A 23118-nucleotide genomic window follows, 5' to 3' on the forward strand; every position below is an offset into this window, starting at 1 on the left:
GGATGATAACATGTGATTTGTGATGGGCGTGGCTGAACCCAGGAATGTAGGCATGCGGAGAGGACAGGCTTCAGAACAACGGAAGGCAATCATTACCACGGCAACTATACAACAACTAGTTTGCCGGGTGCCCGATACTATATACTTATCCTTCAGGGCCAGAAGTCAACAGGGAGGAACAGGAAATAACAAGATGCCTGCACTGAGATCTGGCCAGTATTCAGTTGTGTGTATGTGCGTTTGAGTGTGCGCCTCATAAACATCATAAACATTTACAAACACACGTACACACACACATATAGCCTACACATGCACACACACACACAGCACTCAGCTGAATACTTTGCCCAGAGACCCAGTGGAATGAGAGCCTAATAAACCATGCATAGTGTGAACGCCGGCAGCAGCAGCAGCAGCAGGGGCTGTCGGCTAGCAGCTTCTGTCTGGGTTGTGTTGCACCCAGTCTCCTGCAGGCTTCAAGTGTGGGGGTGGGGGACCATCTCCTTCCTCCTATCTCAAGCTAAACCTCTCCCCCCACCCCCTCACTGGGAATGTGTTTTACAGTAGCATGTTTGCCATAGGACTTACTAGTACAAACCAACCAGGCTGTGAGCCTGCAGCTGATAAGTACCTGTTGGTTGAGAGCATGATTGACAAGTCTCCCTACCTGTGTGGAGCCTGTAGCCTCCTGTAGAGCCCCTCCCTCCTTCAGGCATCATGCTCTTCATCCTGTACGCCTCCTCTGGGTGGTTGAAACGGAAGAAGGCCGACTGGCCGAAACACAGCATACAACCTGAATCCAGCAGAGAGAGAGAAAGGAAGGGTTAAGAAACACACAATATACCAAAGCTCAGCATACACACACATGGTTAAAACCCCGAGGAACCCAGGTGAGAGGTGTTTGTGGAGTCTCACTATGAGAGAAGCTGTGTGTCAGGAACTCTGCTCAAACCCAAGCTTGCTCTGAGCTATTACAGCCAGGTGATACAACTCTGTGAGTCAGCCCTGCCCTCTGCTAACTGGACACAGGCACACTGATAAGCGAGCCTGTGATTAAGAGCAGATAAGGCCTGGTAACACACTCATCCTGAGGTTGAACAGTGAAGGTACTCCGCCCACAGCACAGATTAACTGATATATGTCAACAGCAGGAGCCAGAGATTCAGAGAGCTCCGTCTACGCATCATCATCATGGAAACTTTCCCATTGGAACAGTGGAAACAGCACGTTGTGTACAGGGCCGGCCAGATGCACTCTTGTGCAGCACTGTTCGCGGTAAGAACATCCGATGACATCACAGGGGCACATAAGAGACAGACGGACGGAGATTAGAACCCCACCAAAAGCCCACGGTCGCTGTGGTTACCACAGTTATCACAACAGGTTGCTGGGGGGAAGGAGGTTGACGTGAGTGTTCCACAGCAGCTTGGAAGGTGGGGGGGAGGAGAGATGCGTCACAGCAGACTGAGGGTTGTCTGATCAATGAGAGACAAGCTAATCGTTGCTGTTCTCATGTTTCACTGGAAGTAAAACATGTTGGTAAAGACAGCCAGGGAGTTAGAAAAATGACTGTCTGGACTGTGTGTGTGTGTGTGTGTGTGTGTGTGACAGCAGCTAGCTAACAAGCTGTCAGACAGCCCTGTTTACCTCCTATGCAGCAGTACTCAGCTGAGCAGCAAGGGACCAGACCCTCACGGTGAGTCAGCAAATAGCAAAGAAAGAAGCAATTTATCTCTCCCTCTCTTCTCTCTATCTCACTTTCTCTAGTCTTTCTCTCGCTCGCTCTCTCTCTCCATTTCTTTCTTACGCTCTCCCCGTCTTTCTGGTCTTGCTCCCTCTCCCTCTTGCTCTCTACCAGGTTTACCTTTCCTCCAGCTTCGCTTGCAGGTGGAAGTTTCCTCTCAGCTCCTGAAGAAAAGACAGGAGCCCTTGAAGTGTTGGGAGGGGCCTATGTATATGAGGGAGGGGCCTACAGAGAGGTGGTAGGTGCCCCTTCAGGAGAAAGGAGGAGCTCCTTTTAAAGCCTCAGAAATCCTTAGCCTGAAGTCAGAGATTCCATACCTATGATCTTGATACAGCCCCGACCGCTGGTCCAATCAGAGCAGAGGACACATAAGGTAATGCGCTGAGACTTGAGATGTGTGTTTTCATGTTAATTCACTGAATCAACAGTCAGAACTTAATGTCTGGGCTGCATCTTTGGAATCAAACTCAACAGAGAACTGGCTGTTGAGACAAGCTTCCTAATATGATGATCAAATGAGAGCCCTGTAATGTGTGTCAACAACGTCAACTACATGCCGAACAGACATTGGTTGAGGCATTAGCGTTGTCAATTTGTATCAGACTGGAGGCTTTGTATATCTTAAATCCTTCCTCAAAACCCACAGTCATGAAAACATTCAGATAACAAGATGATACTAGCTTAACCTCTCCCCTCTGACACCCCAGTCTAGGAATGTTCCGTGAGTGACTCATATCCTAAGACTCCCATATCTTCTCTGTGTCTGGTCTCTCAGGTGCTGGGGTAGTGTGGTACTGGCCCCCATGTCTCTTCCAGGCTTCTGGGGATCTCCCATCTAATCAGCCCCCAGAGGATAGACCAGGTTAGACCAGGCCAGGCCAAAACAGACCAGACATACACATAGAGAGACTGCTATCTTAGACTCTCATTGAAAGAAAACTACTGAGGTCCTGACAAGCTACACCAGACCACTCAGACACCTCATCCATCCATCTACACAAGTCTAATCTAGCCAAGCTCTACCACGCCTGGGGCCTTCTACTGGAAACCTCCACTGATTCACTTTACTGAAGCACTCCCAGAGGTCATTCTCTCTCTCTCTCTCTCTCTCTCTCTCTCTCTCTCTCTCTCTCTCTCTCTCTCTCTCTCTCTCTCTCTCTCTCTCTCTCTCTCTCTCTCTCTCTCTCTCTCTCTCTCTCTCTCTCTCTCTCTCTCTCTCTCTCTCTCTCTCTCTCTCTCTCTCTCTCTCTCTCTCTCACTCTCTCACTCTCTCACTCTCTCACTCTCACTCTCACTCTCACTCACTCACACAGGGGTGAACAAAGCCCTGATGGTGACATGGTTAACCTAAAGTGATCATGTTTCTCTGGAACTCTGGGTGGGCGAACTGATCCTCCTAAGACCTTTACCACATAAGCACACCTGATCTAGCTCATCAACCAAACAAGGTTCCAAAACCATACTTGAGAGGAACCATGTCACAGATTGTTAAGCATTACAGACAGGACCGTCAATACAGTAAAAATGGCATGTCGCCATTTCAGTAATTACAATTCATAAGAACAAGCTTCTATGGCATATGAAAGCAAGATAAATCATCAGGGCTGTGTGTGTGTGTATTCTTGTATAACAAGGTAAACTAAGAAAATGTGTATTTATTACCGGTATATATTTTTAAATGCCCCACACATTTTAGGGGGGGTTAGGGAGTTCACAGTTAGAATTACATTAAGGGTTAAGGTTAGATGGAGTTTACATGTTCTCCCAGTGCCTGCATGGGTTTCCTCCGGGTACTCCGGTTTCCCCCACCATCATAAAGACATGCATCGTATGAATGTGAATGAATGTAGTTAAAGAATGTTGGTGGTGGTTGGGGGGGTCGTAGGCGCTGATTGGCAGCCACGCTTCCGTACCACCACTGGTTTCACTGTGTTTGAATGATTGCTGGACTCTTTAAAGTGATTTTGAGTACCTTGAAAAGCGCTATATAAATAAAATGTATTATTATTATTAAGGTTAGAGTTAGGGATAATGCAATTTTGAATAGGAGTGAATTGTTGGTCCTCTCCAGAATAGTAAAACAAACCTCTCTGTGTGTGTGTGTACATCCATGTCTGTGTGCGAGGCTATGTGTGTGGCTGTATGATTGTTTGCTTGTGTTTGTTGTGTATGCCCTTACGTGTGTGTGTGTGTGTGTGTGTGTCCGTGCATGTGTGTAGATGTGTGTGTATGTTTGTGCAGATGGGTAGTCCAGGACCCTCCCACTGAATCATACTGATTGATTCCTGTAGCACTCAGAGAGAGGGGACACGTTCTCCTCCAACGACCCAATCACAGGCCACCTCACAGTGGCCCTCATCACACAGAGTGCATTGTGGGCGTCCCTCCAGGAACTCAATCTTTCATCTACTCAGGACTGCGTCAGTCCCCAGGCCTACCCTTCAAGAGACCGTGGAGCACATCAAGAGGAGGAACAGGACAGAGTTAACACAATAGGCTCCTGTAGATTTGTATCAGTACAGAACATACATGTATTAACATTAGCTTTCTGAGCAAGCTTGTCTGTGATGGATATATGAGGGTGTTGTACTGCAAGGGCACCCAGACACAGTGACCACCAGCGTAGATGACGCCACACAATCACCTGAAAGCCCCAACTGACACTCAAGCTAATCAGTGCTGGTCTCCAGCCAGGACAGACCTGTAGCTAAACCCTGACTTTATTACCACGCTCAGCCTCAGCCAATCCCATTTATTACCATGATCAGCCTCACCCAATTACACAAGAAAGAAATATACCGGTACAAGCGTTCCCAGCCAACTGGCACTGCACTAGGAAAGGAGAGATGCTGGGGGGGACAGAGGTTAGGAGGAAGAGGGGCTAAAGGTTAGGAGGGAGAGGAGCTAAAGATTAAGAGGGAGAGGAGCTAAAGATTAAGAGAGAGAGGAGCTGAAGGTTAGGAGGGAGAGGAGCTGAAGATTTGAGGCCAAGAAGCTGAGTATTGGAGGCCAAGAGGTTAAGGATAGGAGGCAGAGAGCCTAGGAGGAAGAGAGGCTGAGGATTGGAGGTCGAGAGGCGAGGAGGGAGAGGGAATACTTGGAATCCTCATGCCACACAGGAGAACACAGACATCAGCTGACCCTGGCTTCGACAAAACCCGCCTTTCTGCTCTCTAAACCAACTGTTTTCTATCCCAGCTTCTGTTTGTGAGAAACAAAAAGCTTATCCTACAGTAAGAACCTCACTACATTGGTTGAATAAAGAGGTCCATTACTCCAAATTGTCACAATAAATCCATCCCAACACTTTGGTCTGCGGAATAAAATGCACACTAAAACTCTCACTATCAGCCCTCACAGTCAATCCATTCATTAACTGCTAGTTAACCATTAGCTAACTACCAAGAGTGCTCCCAGAGTCCGGCCGTCCTGACTCTCTCCGTGAGGAGACACAAAAGGCTGACGGCAAGAGCAGCCAGCCGTACGTCAGACGAGGACCACCGGACAAAGGGATGCCCGGATCGCCGCGGGCCAGTTTCCATGGCGTGGCGGTGTTTTACGAGCGAGGGAAAGGCCAGAGAGGGGAGTCTCAATCACTGCTGCCTTGGCCAGGGACGAGCCCGGCCAGACTTGCATACCAGAAGGAGATAGAGGGTTCACAGGCACGCAGGAGGGCGGTTCAGAAGACAACCTAGCAACCCCCTGTGGTCTATTTCCGCCAGAAAGTCCTAGCTGAGGGCGTCAGGAATCGTCAGCATGCTGGAGGGTGATGTCATCCTCCTCTCCATGACTGAGGCCTGCTGTATACAATGACCGGCAAACAGCAGACCAATATACAAGCTGTCCCAATCCCTCAACACACACACACACACACACCTCCCCTCGCCAGATGTACTGTCTTGCCCTGGTCATCTGTCTTAGTGAGCAGCAGTGAGTTCAGATGTCCGTGTTGTAGGTGGTTGGCTAGAGGCAGCAGATGTTTCCCCTCTCCTCCTCCATTGCTCCTCTCCTCTTCCTCTCCTCTGTTCCTATTGTCAAAACGACTCCAAGCAGACCCTCCTGCTGGGGGTACAGCCCAGCAGCAGATGGCCGTGTGGGTTATGTTTATCAATGCAATCTCTGACCTCACAAGATGAATGAGAGCCTGCACAATACGGACCACCCCACCCCACCCTAAAGAGACTGCTCCTGCATAACCCTCCTCTGTTAAGTCTGACCTATTGAACTGACCCCAGAGTATGCTGTGGTATGGTGTGCTATACACACACAAATGCCAGCACACTCCAACGTACAGACACACATATGGTCGATACCACGTATGGTATGATGTTTAGAAGTATATTTTCATATTTTACTCTCACTTTTTAAATCACAGTATGTGATCAGGGAAAGATTTGTCACCACACACACACACATTCACACTCAAACACATGCACACCTTTCAAGTCAAACCCACACCCCTGACAGAGTGGAGACAGAGCAGGGCATGGGTAGATAGCCTGTATGAGTGGGGGACAAGGCTATATCGAGTCTCAGGCATGGTTACCAGCTATGCTTAGGTCATTCTGATCACCAGGAATAGCTGTGAAACAGAAGCTAGAGAGAAAGAGGACTAGAGAGGGAGAGACCAAGGGACTATCTCTGCTCTGTCATCACGAGGTCTTTGCCAGGGCATTCTAGACCAGTGCAAATGTTATAAACAGACCTCACGTGAAGGAGGAAGTTAAGATAGGTTAGCTGTGCATGTGCAGAAAGACACCGCAGGACAAGTATCCTCTAGTTTGGTTCAGGGGCGGAACGTAAGCCATCTTCAAGTGGTTGAGAGATGTGGTTTTGCATGTCTGAATCCGTGTTTAAGCTGAGCCCATGTCTTTAAAGTCATTGGTACTGTATTGTTGGTGCATGTTGTAGAGCAGGTTGTGCACCTTGAATCAGACTTTCAGGTGTGGATTTGTACAGCATCTGATCAAATTTGATATAATTTAAATAGGCTTCCGTTTCATTCAGCTTCTTTATGATGAATAAAGACTATTCTGCTATGGCTGTGTCTACACGCATAGTGTATTCATAGAAAAAAAGATACAGGGGGATTTAGAAACCGTCTTTCAACCTCTCAAATGGGCTTCTTATTATTTCATGATTTAAAAAAAACACTTACTTTAAATCTGATGAATAAATCTCCACTCTCTCTCCGCTGGTATCATTGCAACCGCTCCTTTAAAACAAGCCACGTGTTTTTCCTATACGGGCAAATTATTGTTTGCCCGTACAGAACAAGAGGGTGGTGATGCTGGTCTTCCCTGACGCGATCCCTTTTGTTATGATAATATTACCCTGGCTTTCGTCGCATACGTTATGAGTTCTGAAAGGAGTTGTCCGTTAGCTTGCAAAGAACACCGCAGCCGCAACGTTTTGGTTGATCCAAGATTCCGCGAAAAAAAACCCCACCGCATAATCACTGCTGTAGTAGTTTTACAGTTCAACGTAGTCTTTTGTGTCCATTGTGTTCTGCCGCGCGGCTCATTGTCCTTGTCCTTCTTTCTCTACGGCAGCTTCACTAAACTCCACAACACGCATGCCTGTTTGCTGCGGCTCGTGGCAGCGGGGAAGGTAGTTGAACAGCTGTCTCTGACACCGGCTCAAACTAATTTCTCACCCCGGAGAGAAAGAGAGAAAGGGGGTTGAGCCGGCGTGAAGGGGGAGGGGGGGTTGGGTGCAGGAGACTTGAGTCAGTGCTTTCACAGAGAGCCGAGTCTCTCTTCTTAAAGACGGTCATGTTCTCCACTCATTTCCTTATTGTGCAACACTGACTGACTAAACCAGCCTTTCCCCCACCCTGCGTGGGATGATTCAGACACATTCACCCCCAGGGTTCGAATTACGGGGGGGGGGGGGTCGATATATATATATATCATTCTTACCTGTAATCGTAACCCCCCCAATTGTCATTGTATAATTCGCACTCTGATTAACCCCGTCTTCCCCTCTGTACCATACAGCTTTCCATGTCCCTGTCAAATCAGCTAGGCCAACTTGCACAGAGACAAAGGATGCAATAATCAGAGCACATTTCATATGTACAGACAGTTTTTACAGCTTTTTTTTTAAGGATGCAGCCGTTTCCATCGTTTCTATTGCCCCGTTTCTATTAAAAAGTGGCAGGGATACATTTGCCGATTTCAAGTGTGAAAAAACCCCAATGCCCCTGTCTACAACCAACCTCGACCCCCAGAGAAGACAAGGACAAACTCCCCAAAACTGTCAAAGAGCAAAATGGAAGAAACCTCAGGAGGAGCCAGTGAGTGAGAGACCCTGTCCTTATCACCGAAGACCAACATCTTCCCCCATCACTGACACACCCTGTCTTCCCAGACTGGACCACAGCTCTCCCTGTTATCCTGATGAAGATCCCCCTCTTCTTCCTCACGGCCGTTACTCTGGCTTTAAAGAGGGGGTATAGAGAGACCTGCCCCGGGGTAAGAGAGGGGGGTATTTATAGCAGTTTGCACGCTCAGGTTTCTCAGTACAGAATGCAGGTTGGGAGGCCAGCAGCAGACAGACAGGCAGGCAGATAAACAGATAGGTAGACATATACACAGACAGATTGACAGGCAGGCAGGTGTACAGACTAACAGATGAACAGATATATTGACAGATGGACAGGCAGGCAAATAAATGTACAGAAAGATATACACTGAAAGACATCATGACAGATGGACAGGCAGACAGATGGACAGGCAGACAGATGGACAGGCAGACAGATGGACAGACAGACAGATGGACAGGCAGACAGATGGACAGACAGACAGATGGACAGACAGACAGATGGACAGGCAGACAGATGGACAGGCAGACAGATGGACAGGCAGACAGATGGACAGACAGACAGATGGACAGGCAGACAGATGGACAGGCAGACAGATGGACAGACAGACAGATGGACAGACAGACAGATGGACAGGCAGACAGATGGACAGGCAGACAGATGGACAGACAGACAGATGGACAGGCAGACAGATGGACAGACAGACAGATGGACAGGCAGACAGATGGACAGGCAGACAGATGGACAGACAGACAGATGGACAGACAGACAGATGGACAGGCAGACAGATGGACAGACAGACAGATGGACAGACAGACAGATGGACAGACAGACAGATGGACAGGCAGACAGATGGACAGGCAGACAGTTTAGAAAGACAAAGACAAAAGAACAGACAGACAGGAATGGGCTGACACACCAGAACCCCCAACTTCAGGGTAACTCCAGGATTCCAGGGATGAGCTGAGCAGCAGCAGTTTCCTGTGAGAGCCATGACTAATCATGACTAGTGTCACACTCTAATCACACACACACACACACACACACACACACACACACACACACATACAGACACACACACACATAAACACACACACACACATACATCACACGCTCAAGTCACACACCAGCGGCTCTCACACAAGACCATGCTCACATCTGCAACACTTGCATAACACATTGTCAACTTTTCTTAGCAAGGTAGTTCTCAGGGCCAGGGTTCAGGCTGGTTGTTATCTTCAACACAAACAAACGCTATCTGCTATCCAACTCTTCTGACTCAATTAGAGATTCATTTGTTTGTTTGTACATCCATTCATTTACATTCATATATTCGTCCATCCGTCAACCATTCTTTCAACTATTCGTTCATCCATTAATTAATTCAGTCACAAACAGTGAATTAGCCTGGAGCTAGAAGCTCGAAGGATCATCAATAAGTCACAGACTCTGTTGTGTGTGTGTGTGTGTGTGTGTGTGTGTGTGTTTGTATGTGTGTGTGTGTGTATGTGCCTGTGTGGGTTGAGTTAGGCTGACTGTGGAGGTAACACATTAACATTTAATTAGACCAGCACCCCCTCCAGGAACAGATAGCTGAGCCAGGTCTAGAAGGGGTAAGAAGCTCCAGCCTGTGGGTACATATCCTACACACACACCCTCCCTTCCTGGGGCTCCCTCCCCCATCTCTCTGGGGGTTGGAGAAGCTGCTTAGACAGCCACTAACAGCTATTGATCTCCCACTGATACACTCATGGTCACGGACAAACAGACAAGGCTGGTTGTTGTTCTTGGTGACCCGGTGAAACATTAGCCTCCGGGTTTGTGAGCCACGACCAATCAAAACAGTCTAAGTTGGGAATGAGTCACTAAGAATTTGGAAAAGAGAGGTGAGGAGGGGCGGGGAGGGGAAAGGAGGGAGGGAGGAGACAGAGACAGTGTAGTCCTACCTTGAGACAGGCGTGTGGGCTGGGTGACTGAGAGGCCGTCAATGGCGCAGGTGTTTCCACAGGGGTGGAGGGTGATGAGCCCTCCTCTGTTCTCTATGTAGCAGTGCTGGGCTGCCAACCCTGGCCCCTGGATGCTGATGTCCATGGGGCCATGACCCAGCGTGGTTCTTCCTGGGGGGTACAAACACAAACACACCTTATTACATGAACACCAACATCTTATCTTTTACAGTTACACTGCTGCTATTACAAGTATTCGTTGTATATTTGTGTGTATATACAGTAACTATTATGGGGCTAGTTCAGTTAGAAAAATAATTGTTAAAGGTGAGGATGGATACCCTAAACCTCAGCCCTCAGTCCCCAGCCCTGTAGGCCCCCAGTTGCTGAGCCCCCAGCCCAGGCCCCTGGCCCCTTCCCGGACCCCTGTGTCACAGTAACGTGTTGAATCTGGCAACCAACGTAAACCTCTTTGGGACCACACCTCAGTGCCAACACACACCCACGAGCCTCAGCCATCCACATGCACACACACTACACACAGACACATTTGAGCACACATACATACTCTGAACATAACCCAAACACTGACACACACACATACTGTACAAGTATGCAGACACACAAACACTACCATAGACAAAATCCCAACACACACACACACACACACACACACACACTGGGGACCTGTCCACCCTTGTCGGCTCTGAGTCAGCAGACGAGGAGAGAAAACCCAACAGAATGTCACGGCAGTGTGTGATCCTCCCCCACCTACCTTGGACACACACACACACAGGACCCTGAACATGAATCTCACTGTGGGCCATCAGCAAGACGGACAGAGAGGGAGACAAACAGGCAGACAGATGGACAAACAAATGGGCAGACGGACAGGAATTACACAATGGCAGCACATGGTCAGAAATAGAGGTGGCAACAGGGTCACATCATGTTAGACCTTCTGATGGAGTGTACGTGTGTGTGCCTGTGTCCCAGTGTGTGCGTGTGAACGTCTGTATGTGTGCCTGTGTGTTTAAGCTTGTGTGCGTGTGCCAGTGCGTGTGTGCCAGTGTGTGCCTGTGTGACTGCGTGCAAACTTTGGTGTCCGTGCTTCCTTGTGCCTGAGTTCCCCAAGGGCTGGTGTGTGCAGTTTACTGAGGCAGAGCAGCAGTGCAGACAGTGCTGTCCTTTTTGAGGAGGACAGGAAGTATCCAGCACCACGTGTGAACCCATCACACGCACTCACTTCACATGAGCATGTTAGATAGTGTGAACTCATCGGACACAAACACACACACGCTCACACACACACACACACACACATATTAGTAAGTGGGCCTTCATCAAGACGCACACACACATGCACACATACATTATGCCTCAACACAGAAAACTGAATGAAAGCAGAGTGAAATTGAGAACATTTGTTCACTTCACGTTAAAATAATAGTTAGCCTTAACTTCTCATCACACACACATACACATCTACGCACACACCCACAAACACACACACCCACAGACACACACACATGTACACACACACCCACAGACACACAGCCACACACACACACTGGGAGAGGGAGGTAGAGTGTGGTCACCTTCAGGGAGTGGCAGCAAGGTAATGGCTGTGCTGAGGCGACCACTACCCAGGCTCACCAGATGGGGGCGCTCCGCCTGGAACTTCAACCCCTTCCCAGTCTCAATCAAGTCCAGAGGAGTACTCTAGAGATGGAACAGCAGACAGACAGGCAGACACACAGACAGACAGGTAGAGAGACAATTAGTATCATTATCAATGTCAGGAATTACATAGAACAGAATGCCTTTCAGGAGTGTGTTTTTCATGGGTGCATCGGTTTATAGAGTGTATTAATGTGTTCAACATGACAGTAGAGACACATTGAACTCTCTTAGTTCAGACAATGCGTTCAGGAAGACCTCTGTCAGATCTACAATAGGGTGACTTCCCTCCTGCCCTACCACCTGTAACCTTGCACCTGTGAAATAAAACTTTGTTTGTCCAATCCTTCTATTCAGGAGCAGTTAACCAAGAGTCTGTGCTGTTAACAAAATGGCAGTTGACCTGAGTTTATAATTTTTTTCTCTTCCTTAAACTTTCTCTTCTTTAAATTATCTCCTCTTCTCTAGATCATCTCATCTCCTCCTCTCCAGGTTGTTCCCAAGAAGGACTTTGGGCCTGGAGCCGTTGGGGGAGAGAGGTAGCAGGCAGGGTGAGGGAGCCCATGAATGTATTCTCTGTGTCACGACACCCAGTTATTACCCCAGCTGGCCCCGTGTGCTGTTTACATATTGCTGGTTACACAGTGAAAGAGTGTGTGTGTGACCCCCCCCCCGCCCCCCCCTCCCCGCCTCCCCCCCCCATGGAGCAAAACGCCCTCAGGGTCCGCCGGCACAGCGAGAGAGGAGGGTTGTCATGGTAACAGCACCCGCCAGAAAAAAGACAAACTGAGGGCTGCAATTAAGAGACTCTGCAGATGCTGGAGCCCACGCTGAGATGAGCTCTGTAGATGAGCATGTAGCGTCATGCAGAACCCTCCAAAGCTTCCGGAGTTTCCTCTTCTCTGGTCTAAATGGGAGTAGAAGCGCCGGCTCTGAGAAGGTCCACTGCTTCTCAACGTTCCTATTCGGCGTTCTACAGGTTCTGATTCAGAATCCAGGTCCACGTTGAACTCCCTTTACTTGGATAGAACCTCAGGGTTTCCTTCCACTTCCACCCTGTTGTGTTTCAAGACACATACTTGTGTGTGTGAGTGTGTGTGTGTGTGTTTGTGTATGGGGGGGGGGCAGAGAAGTAGAAAGGCTGGGAGACTGAGGGAATGAGAGGCTGGAAGTCTGGGGGGTTGATAGACTGGGAGGCTGAGAGATTGACTGTAAAGAAGAGAGACTGTAGAGATGAGAGACTGTAGAGATGAGAGACTGTAGAGATGAGAGACTGTAGAGATGAGAGACTAGAGATGAGAGACTGTAGAGATGAGAGACTGTAGAGATGAGAGACTAGAGATAAGAGACTAGAGATAAGAGACTGTAGAGATGAGGGACTGTAGAGATGGGAGACTAGAGATGAGAGACTAGAGATAAGAGACTAGAGATGAGGGACTGTAGAGATGAGGGACTAGAGATAAGAGACTGTAGAGATGAGAGACTGTAGAGATGAGAGACTGTAGAGATGAGAGACTGTAGAGATGAGAGACTGTAAAGATGAGAGACTAGAGATGAGAGACTAGAGATGAGAGACTGTAGAGATGAGAGAAGAGGGAGTTTGTGATCATCTGCAGGATAATGCTGCTCCCCTGTGGTTGTCAGGGACACGACTGCCCAGTTCTCTCTCTCTCTCGCCTTCTTTTTTTCTCTCTATCCCTCTGTCCCTCCATCTCTCTCTTTCTTTGTCTCTCTCTCTTTGTTTCCTGTTTCTCAATTTTGCTCTCTCCCTCTCTCTCTTTCTCATACTCTCTCTATCCATTTCTCCTGTTCTACATTTGTAGCATTGCAGGAGATGTGAGTGTTTGTTTGTATGAATGTGTGTGTGTGTAATTTGCTGACACTGTCTGTTATAACACTTTTCACCACCTGCTTACGGTCAGGGTTAGGTTTATTGTATGTGAGTGTCACAGGTGATTATTCAGCTATCTCATAGACTGATGTAGTGTCTGGGGTCAGAAAGGAAAACCCAAGTTCTACTGCGGGGGTTTACATGCAGCAGTTGGAACTTGTTTTTAACAAGCCTATTGTTTTGGTTATCCAGTCTTAGGGAGCCTTGAACTGTCCTCTAATCAAACCAGGTCACTCGGCCTGGGAAAACAAAAGGAAGGACAAAAGGAACTACTTTTCACAGAAAAGTAGGAGGAATGAAAAGAAAGAAAAAGATAGAACGAAAAGAAAGAAGGAAAGAAAGAATTGTAGCAGTGTTGTGCACCATCTCACCTGTAGGACCTGGTGGCTCTGACGAACACAGTCTGGTGGAATGTTCCGGTTCAGGCTGTCCATGTCCACTGGGTTATCAATCACTCCCTCTGACACATGGATATCCTGTTGACAACACACACACCTGTGAGTCTGTACTCTGGCCTGAGAACCTAGAGAGCACTGGAAGCTTCTGCTGACTGGCCACATGGCAAACAAACATGTAAATGCGCAGGGCTTATGGTAGCACACACACCTACACACAAATTTCACAATGACGCAGACGTAGGCAGTCCTGACTGGGACCAGCACACACACACCACCACCACACTGAACACACAGGTTGGAGACAGGCTTTGCAAACACACAGCCGATAATCTCCTCTCAGCTTGCGCTAAACACACCACACAAACACACAAACTCACAAACTCAAATGCATGCATGCAGACTCGTGACCGCATGCATACACTCACATGCATGCAGACACACACATGCATGCAGACACACGCACGTACAAGTACACACACACTCCTGAGCCAAGGCAAACACACACACACTCATTATAGGGTGGATTTCCCTGGAGGTCTGACACATTCATTGCACGGCAGTCTGGCTGTCAGCCTGTCTCTATCTCTCTCTCCCCACACACACACACACACACACACACACACACACACACACACACACACACACACACACACACACACACACACACACACACACACACACAGCATCCAACACATTCCTTTTCACTTATTCAGTGATTTGGTGTTTTTCCTCCTCATGTCAGCCAACAAGCTGATGCTGGTGGATAATGTTCCATGTCTATATTTGACCATATGCATCGACCAGATCATCGGCCTACATGTGAGAAAACACTTAACAGACATTATGTGAGATAGGAGAAGCTTGTGGGCACATTAGGGCACAAAAACCTTGACAAAACACACAACCACAGCTGTAACTCTGAGTGTTTCCAGGGTAATTAAACATCTTCTGGGTTGGAAAATATGTTTCTGATGTTCCCTTCTTCTGAAAAACAGATTTAGTGAGCTCTCCCAAAGCTCTGCCTCATCACATTCACCCTGACCGCCTTCACATTGCAGACCCTCCTGCCTGCTGGTCCTCAGGAAATACACACGATCCCCTAAGAGCGAAAGACACAAACACAAAAACCTGCAAGAGTTTCAACTAGACCTACTGGACGCTGGGTCTGGGGGAACTCTACGTTCCGGTCCCTGACAGATGTGGTTACCTGTCTCCAGTTGTCCAGTAGGTAAAGAGCCTCCATAGTAGAGTCACTGTCTGCTTCTCCCAGTCGAGCTCAGCACACAGAGAGCAGCACTCACAGCAGCACTCACTCACTCCACTCCACTAGCTGAGCTGACCAGCCGGTTTCTCTTTCCTCACTCTTCTGTTCTTCCCCTCTCTCTCTCTCTCTCTCTCCTTCCTTTCCTATCCTTTCTCCTCTCTCGCCTGTTCCGTCTGCTGCTAAGACAATGTCTTTCGACCTGCTGTCCTCTCTCACTGCTCTCTTCTCTCTTTTGTCCTTCTCTCTCCCCGTGCTGTAGTCCCGTCCCCCCCCCCCCCCCCCAGTCCACGGTCTCTCTCCCTGCTCCCGTTGAGCGGCAGAGCCTGTCTGAGCATGTCCAGGTGAACCAAGATACACATACCAGCCTGATGGGCGGCTACAGGAGCCGATAGCAGACACACACACAGATGGAGAGATGAAAAGAGAGAAGCTTGAAGAAGACAATAGGGACAATGAAAAGGAGAGAAAGGAAGGGAGGGAGGGAGGGAGGGAGGGAGGGAGGGAGGGAGGGAGGGAGGGAGGGAGGGAGGGAGGGAGGGAGGGAGGGAGGGAGGGAGGGAGGGAGGGAGGGAGGGATGAAGGAGAAGGAGAGGGAGAGGGAGAGGGAGAGGGAGAGGGAGAGGGAGAGGGAGAGGGAGAGGGAGAGGGAGAGGGAGAGGGAGAGGGAGAGGGAGAGGGAGAGGGAGAGGGAGAGGGAGAGGGAGAGGGAGAGGGAGAGGGGGAGGGGGATGGAGGAAGTGAATAAAGAAGCAGAATGGATGGGGGTCAGGAGAGTGTGCGGAGAGAACAAGTTGGAGCAGAGAGACGCGATGGCCTTCTCCAAACAACAGGCCTTGTTGCTGGACAGGCCTGGAACTCTGTCTTTTTTTCTTCCTCCCCTCTTCTCTCAATCTCTCCCTCTGTGTCTCTCACTCTGTCTCTCTTTTTCACACACACACACACACACACACACATGCAGACACACAGACACAACAGTGTTTCTGCAGAATCTAAGACTCCAGAGGAGCAGAGAAGGACAGATAAGATGAGCTGATGAGATCATTGGATGGTCTTCCCAGTGAGGTCATGGGTGAGTCTGTTTATTCTTGAGCTATGAGCTGGAGAACAAACCATTTATCTAGCTGATGTCACAGCTCCTCTCCTCACAGCCCTGGTAACATGTGAGACTCCTCCAGACTAGAGTTTCTCTTCACTGGAAATGTTTGTGACCCCCTCTGTGTCTTGAGTCTCTGGGAACTCACACTGAGCACCAGTGGAGCACACACACACACACACACACACATATTCTCACTAACACACAAACACTCCCTGAGACGCTCACTCACACACTCACTGACACACACACACTCACTGACACACACACACACACACACACACACATAAACACAAACACACAGGCATTGAAGGTGTGCGGTTATGGTTATACAGTAGTTCCATTCTGCTGTGTCCCTCAGTGTTTGAATGTGGCTGTGGCAGGTCAAATGACACCTTCTGTTTTTAGAAGCAGACCACAGAAATGTGCAGAATAACACAGTGGGAGTAAGTCATGAACCGGCCAGGCCCCGGATACGAGAGAACCAACAAACAAGAGACAATGAACCAAACGGCCAAACCTAAATGAAGAATGACCAGCATCTTCCATGTGGTGTTGCAATAATGTTGGAGGCTTAAAGCCGCTGGTGACATGTTTTTTTGTGCTGAGCATTGTAGCAACGCTTAACCACTGCTCGGCTAACAGCATCATCATCATATGAAATATCTGGAAGAAACACAACATCAGCGACCAAAACAGGCTGGCTAAACTGTTTGTTTCATGGAATGCAGAATACAGCCAGAAGTTAATTTAGCTCAAAGCAACAACCAAATTTATGAGTGGGAGTGGATGAGAGGGAAGGGAGGGAGGGAGAGGCAAGCCAATTTCAGTGTGGTATATACGAAGCAGCTTATATAAACAACACTAGCAACACCCATCCATGAAATAGTTATCCTCTGAAACCACCAACGTATGTGTTTATATTTTCAGACACTAGAGCTGTGAGGTCTGTAGGGAGGGCCCCTGGAGATGGCTCTGAGGTCTAGTCTAGTGCTGCTCCAGTGGTCTAGTCTAGTGCTGCTCCAGTGGTCTGGTCTAGTGCTGCTCCAGTGGTCTAGTCTAGTGCTGCTCCAGTGGTCTAGTCTAGTGCTGCTCCAGTGGTCTAGTCTAGTGCTGCTCCAGTGGTCTAGTCTAGTGCTGCTCCAGTGGTCTGGTCTAGTGCTGCTCCAGTGGTCTAGTCTAGTGCTGCTCCAGTGGTCTAGTCTAGTGCTGCTCCAGTGGTCTAGTCTAGTGCTGCTCCAGTGGTCTAGTCTAGTGCTGCTCCAGTGGTCTAGACACTGTTCAACTATTCTTAAAGCTGGTCTCATTCTGCTAACTGGGCTTTTGTCATGACGTGTGCATGCCTTTTCATTCATTTAAAACATCTGTTTTAGAATCATGGAAATTATTATTTTTTTTACTGCAGGTCATAATGAGGTTTATGGAGGGTATGGGGCTTCAAAGAATTCTCTTTCACCTCTGTCTCTCTCTCACGCCTCCTCTTCTCTTTCTTCTCCCCTCTTCTGTCTCTTAGGAGTTGACCTTTGACCCCTGATTACAAGTCACAGAGAACAGAAACTTCTGCCTCCTAGCATGTGTGTGTGCGTGAATGTGTGTGTGCGTGTGTGCCTGTGTGAGTGCACGCGCGTGTGTGTTTGTGTGTGTGTTGTCCTGCAGATAAGACAGGAATCTCAGGAGGAGTAGAGGCAGGAAGCAGCGCGTGATGGAGACAGGAAGAAGATGACAAACACAGAGCCAGGACACCGCTGCCACCACCGTTCCTGAGTGTCACTATAACTGGACTTCCTGTCAGGCCAGAGCACTTCCTGTGGGCTGAGGCCAAGGCCAGAGGCTGATTCCCCCCCGAGAAGAGAACAAGATCTGGACGGGTCTCAATAGTCTGGAGTTGCTTCCTCACTCAAGGGTCTGCATTTCAGACTGAAAGGATGCAACTTCTGACACATTAACATGTCCCTAAAGGCAGAGGTTGGAATCCCTGTCCTGGCTGATATGATTCTGTGTTCCTTCTGCCTGGATACAGAGGGGGGGTCTTTGAGACTCCAAAGACTTCTGGAGTGTGGAAGTGCCACATGGTCCAGCAGTAGAAATACTCTGCCTCACATACACACTCACACACAGACAGAGACACATACACACACACACGCACACAAACACTCTCATGTTGGCCGACAGCAAGGACTGCTGGAGAAACGCCATTCTCAGCAGCCAGCTAAACACACCACCTGCTCTCTCTGACTCCTTTACACACACACACACATACACACACACAGAGACACACGCACACACTGATGCTTACCCCAGCCCAGGCACTAATACGGAGCAGAGCTGGAGCACTCTCAAGACTTGGTTGACTGCTGGTCTGGAGTGACTCAGTTTCTCTCCATGACCCCAGCGGTCCTGGTAACATGGAGGGGGTACGGAGGGGGGGGGGCTACATGGGAACGCTACGGTATTCGGATCGGCCTTTACTCAGTCGTTCCGTTGACTCTGTGTGTTTGTTTCCAGACACAGGGAGAAGGGAGGCGTTCCAGCTCGGCCGGGACAAAGAGCTTCTTTCAGACTGGTAATCCCTCTGAGAGGAGGGGCTGGACTGGTCCGCACTGGACTCACTGGGCCATACTGGCTTCATACTAGGCCATACTGGTTTTGCTGGTCCATACTGGTCCATACTGGATTGGTCCAAACTGATGTGGATCTGGTCCTTGATAGACTATATACTGGCCTATGCTGGTACATACTGGTCTGGTACATGCTGGTCTTAATAGTACATGCAACAACAACACAACAACAGCCTGTCGAACATGCTCGTTACTATGACGACATGTGGCAGGACAACAGTGCTCCTCAATCTGATATGGCACCATCGCCAGGGGCAACAACAGATGGGTGGGTAACATCCTCAACATCATCATCAACTATTGCCAGACAGCAAACAGATTGTGATGGAAGGAGTGAGAAACAGATTGCAGAGGAAGTAGAAAGGGGTCTGAGAATGAACTTCTTCCACCTTCAGGCGGGAGATGAAAGAGGGAATAAAAGGATGGAAGGATGAAAGGATGGAAGGATGGAAGGATGAAAGGATGGAAGGATGAAAGGATGGAAGGATGAAAGGATGAAAGGATGGAAGGATGGAAGGATGAAAGGATGAGAGGAGGAAATGAGGGGGACAGAGACACAGGCTGTTTATCAATCTGAAGAACGCTAAGAATTTACTTGCGTTCTTGAGAAGAACGTTCTTGCCAAGCGTCTTGCGAGAACGGTCTAGCAGGACTGCGAGGACGAAGAATGATGCATTTGATGCATCCTCGATAAAAGGGGCGGATCAAGAACATTTACGGGTATTTTTGGTGTTCTTGGTGACTTGTGTTCTTTCACACAGACAGACAGACAGACAGCGAGGCAGGCAGGCGGGCGGGCGGCAGAAGGCAGAAGGCAGAAGGACAGTATGCACAGCAGATGTTGCAGCTGTTGAAGGTCTGCAGTCTGAGGAGCTGTTTGACAGGACAGCAGCCCTGGTGTTCCATCATCGTATTAGACGTCAGCAGAGAGAGAGAGAGAGAGAGAGAGAGAGAGAGAGAGAGAGAGAGAGAGAGAGAGAGAGAGAGAGAGAGAGAGAGAGAGAGAGAGAGAGAGAGAGAGAGAGAGAGAGAGAGAGAGAGAGAGAGAGAGAGAGAGAGAGAGAGAGAGAGAGAGAGAGAGAGAGAGAGAGAGAGAGAGAGAGAGAGAGAGAAAACTACAGAGTGATTGAGAGAGTGCAGCAGGAGTACTACTCTGGCCTGATTACTGTGAGAACAGAATGAGCTCACATAACAAAGGACTTATTATCAGTTCAACTGTTCAAGTCTGGGAGCTGCCTTCTCTCAGCCAAGATCTCAATATGGCTGATCACATGACTCGAAGTGCTGGGAGTCTCTCCCACTTTCTCTTGGTCTTTCTTCCTCAGACACACACACACACATAGTCACACATATACTGTATGTGCACTTTCTCACATATACAAAATCTTTCACATATCTCATACATGTATGTAACATTGTGTTATTCTTTTCTCTTTATGCTCATGTACAGACACACACAAACACACACACATACACACACACACACACACACGTGTAGTGAATAGCCTCCAGTGTTAAGGAAGGAACTAACGTGGCAATAACAGACTGCTGCCTCAGTAACAGGTCTGTTCCTGCCCTCACTCCCTGTTTAAACGGTCCCTCCCTCCCTCCCTCCCTCCCTCCCTCCCTCCCTCCCTCCCTCCCTCCCTCCCTCCCTCCCTCCCTCCCTCCCTCCCTCCCTCCCTCCCTCCCTCCCTCCCTCCCTGCCTCCCTCCCTCCCTCCCTCCCTCCCTCCCTCCCTCCCTCCCTCCCTCCCTCCCTCCCTCCCTCCCTGCCTCCCTGCCTCCCTGCCTCCCTGCCTCCCTCCCTCTCTCTCTCTCTCTCTCTCTCTCTCTCTCTCTCTCTCTCTCTCTCTCTCTCTCTCTCTCTCTCTCTCTCTCTCTCTCTCTCTCTCTCTCTCTCTCTCTCTCTCTGTCTCCCCCTCTCCCTGTCTCTACATCCCTTCTTTTCTCCCCCTCTCCACTATGCCATGCTTCCAATATCAAATGTGTCTGTTTTGTCTGTTGCACTTGTTGTGTCTTCAGTCATGGTATTTTCTGTGTGTGTCTGATTGTCCAAGGTCATACTACGTCCAATTCTAAGCACAGTGTTGCAACAAACAAAAAACAACGCCAACATTGAAACCTTCAAAGTGAAGAGTTGGAATGTCTCAGTGACAGCTGACATTTTGTTTAAATCGTATACAGTACATGTACCAACACGTCTCAATCTGACCTGATCCTTCCATTCACCTCACCTCTCTGTTTACTGAACCGAAGCCGCACAAGACAGGAACTAGTCAACAACAACTCCTGACATGCTGACAGAGGAGATCACAAAGCCCACAGTCCTGATGACAGATACACATCCTCCACACAGCAAACACAGCCAGCATTGTCTGACACCTGGCCTCATTCACACCCCAGCATTCTCCTAGTCAATCAGGCAGCCAGGCAGCCAGCCAGCCAGCTAGCCAGCCAGTTACTCAATCAGAGTCCTTAATCCCTTAATAATCCAGGTAACAATGCCTGATGGAGGTTTACGGTACCTGAGGCTAGATCTGCATTCCACGCCTGGAGGAAGGGAGAACTCAGAGGCACGCTACTCCAGTCTTCAGCACACGCCGCTGCCAGACAGCAGAGGAGAGGGGGACTGCTGGAGGACGAACAGAGAGCGAGGGGGGTGGAGGGGCGGCACGCTCCGTGGTCACTCGTTGCCGTGCTGGGGGATCTCTCTCACTCTCTCCTGCACTCTCTCTTTTCCTCTAACTCTATTCTCTCAGTTTTTTTTCTCTCTCTCTCTCTCTCTCTCTCTCTCTCTCTCTCTCTCTCTCTCTCTCTCTCTCTCTCTCTCTCTCTCTCTCTCTCTCTCTCTCTCTCTCTCTCTCTCTCTCTCTCTCTCTCTCTCTCTGTTCTCATTTAGTTTGACCCTACTTGTTCCCCTCCCTCCCTCTCTCTCTCTCTCTCTCTCTTCCAGGGACAATGGCATGTGTCGCATACTGAGTTGACACAGTGTTCCTCTAGTTCCTCCTCTCCTCCCTTTTCACTTTTTTGCTCTGTCTCTCCTCCCCCTTACCCACCTTTCTTAACCCCCCCCCCTCTTTCACCTTCTCTTTCTCTCTCACCCCCCTCACCCTCTTACACTCTCACACCCTATCTCTCTCTCTCAACCCCCCTCTTTATCAACTACTCTCTATCTCTTACCAACCCCCTCTCTTCTTCTCTTCCCCACTCTCTTTCTCACACACACTCTCTCTCTTTCTCCCCTTCCAGCCTCTCTCAGTTTTCCTTCTCTGTCAGTCCTTCCTAGTGGGACACAAGGCAGTCATTCTTCAGCGTGTGAGTGTATGAATCCTGACTTGTTCTCCAGGCCAGGCCTCTCTGCCTCACCTGGGCTTGCCCTCACGCTGAGAAACAACAGCGGTCTACACAACACTGGGCTCAAGCGGAAGCATTCCATTGCACAAGCATCCTGCTATGGCAGGAGGGAATAGTCTGGGCAGAGGGAGGCTGGCGAAGGAGCAGGAGATGGAGGAGAAGGAGGTGGATGAGGAAAAGATGGAAGAGAAGGAGGAGTTTGATGAGTGGGTAGAGGAGCTGGAGGAGGAGGATGAGAAGGTGGAGGAGGAGGTGGAGGGGGAGGATGAAAGGCATATCCAGCATGACCACGGGTGGTCGTTACCCCTGATACTATTGATCTCTCTTTCTTTCACACAAACAGACTTACACAAGCACACACGTTGCGTGACAGTAGAAACCAACTCCTGCTTCTCGTTCATCTTTAATGAAAAGCATATTGGGGTTTTGCTGCTCCGCCCCCTCTCTCCCTGTCGATCCAGCCGAGGCGTGTGGAACTGGCCTAAGGCGGAACGCTCATTATGAACATCAAAGACTCCTATGGGCTCTGGCTGATCCTCTCAGCTGATCTCAGCACCTTTACCAGGGAACAATACACCCTCGTTCCAGGTCTGCCTGACAGCCATCCGGCTCTGACCCAGCGGGGTTACGGTGGGCCTGTACTGAACAAAGCCCAGCCATCCCTAAGAAACTGGGTCAGGATTTATCTGAGAGGGAAAGTATTTGGTTTGAGGCTGATCATATCGGGACTTATTTCAGCAGTCTCAGCTTAATCCACGAGCTGGTGTCACACCAGCGCCATCTAGTGGAGAGGGTCCGGTTTC

The 23118-nt window shown here is 49.2% G+C and overlaps 1 protein-coding gene across 5 annotated transcripts in view; it reads right to left on the bottom strand.

The window, feature by feature from the left end:
* Positions 1–23118, bottom strand: part of phldb1b (pleckstrin homology-like domain, family B, member 1b) — a 55286-nt gene that overhangs the window by 30161 nt on the left and 2007 nt on the right. For 3 of the 5 annotated variants that reach the window (XM_084675229.1, XM_084675235.1, XM_084675231.1), the window contains exons 2-5: positions 13958–14062; positions 11614–11737; positions 10016–10186; positions 668–793 (exon numbers count right to left, since the gene is read on the bottom strand). In XM_084675229.1, coding sequence (XP_084531355.1) covers positions 668–793; positions 10016–10186; positions 11614–11737; positions 13958–14062 — 526 coding nt within the window. Of the gene's footprint in view, positions 1–667; positions 794–6902; positions 7372–10015; positions 10187–11613; positions 11738–13957; positions 14063–21486; positions 21665–23118 lie in introns of those variants that run through there. The other 2 variants (XM_084675232.1, XM_084675233.1) reach the window with 2 other exon arrangements.

This window comes from Hypomesus nipponensis, chromosome 15, assembly GCF_054491055.1.
Source record: "Hypomesus nipponensis isolate SF chromosome 15, ASM5449105v1, whole genome shotgun sequence".
In the NCBI taxonomy this organism is placed as follows: domain Eukaryota; kingdom Metazoa; phylum Chordata; class Actinopteri; order Osmeriformes; family Osmeridae; genus Hypomesus; species Hypomesus nipponensis.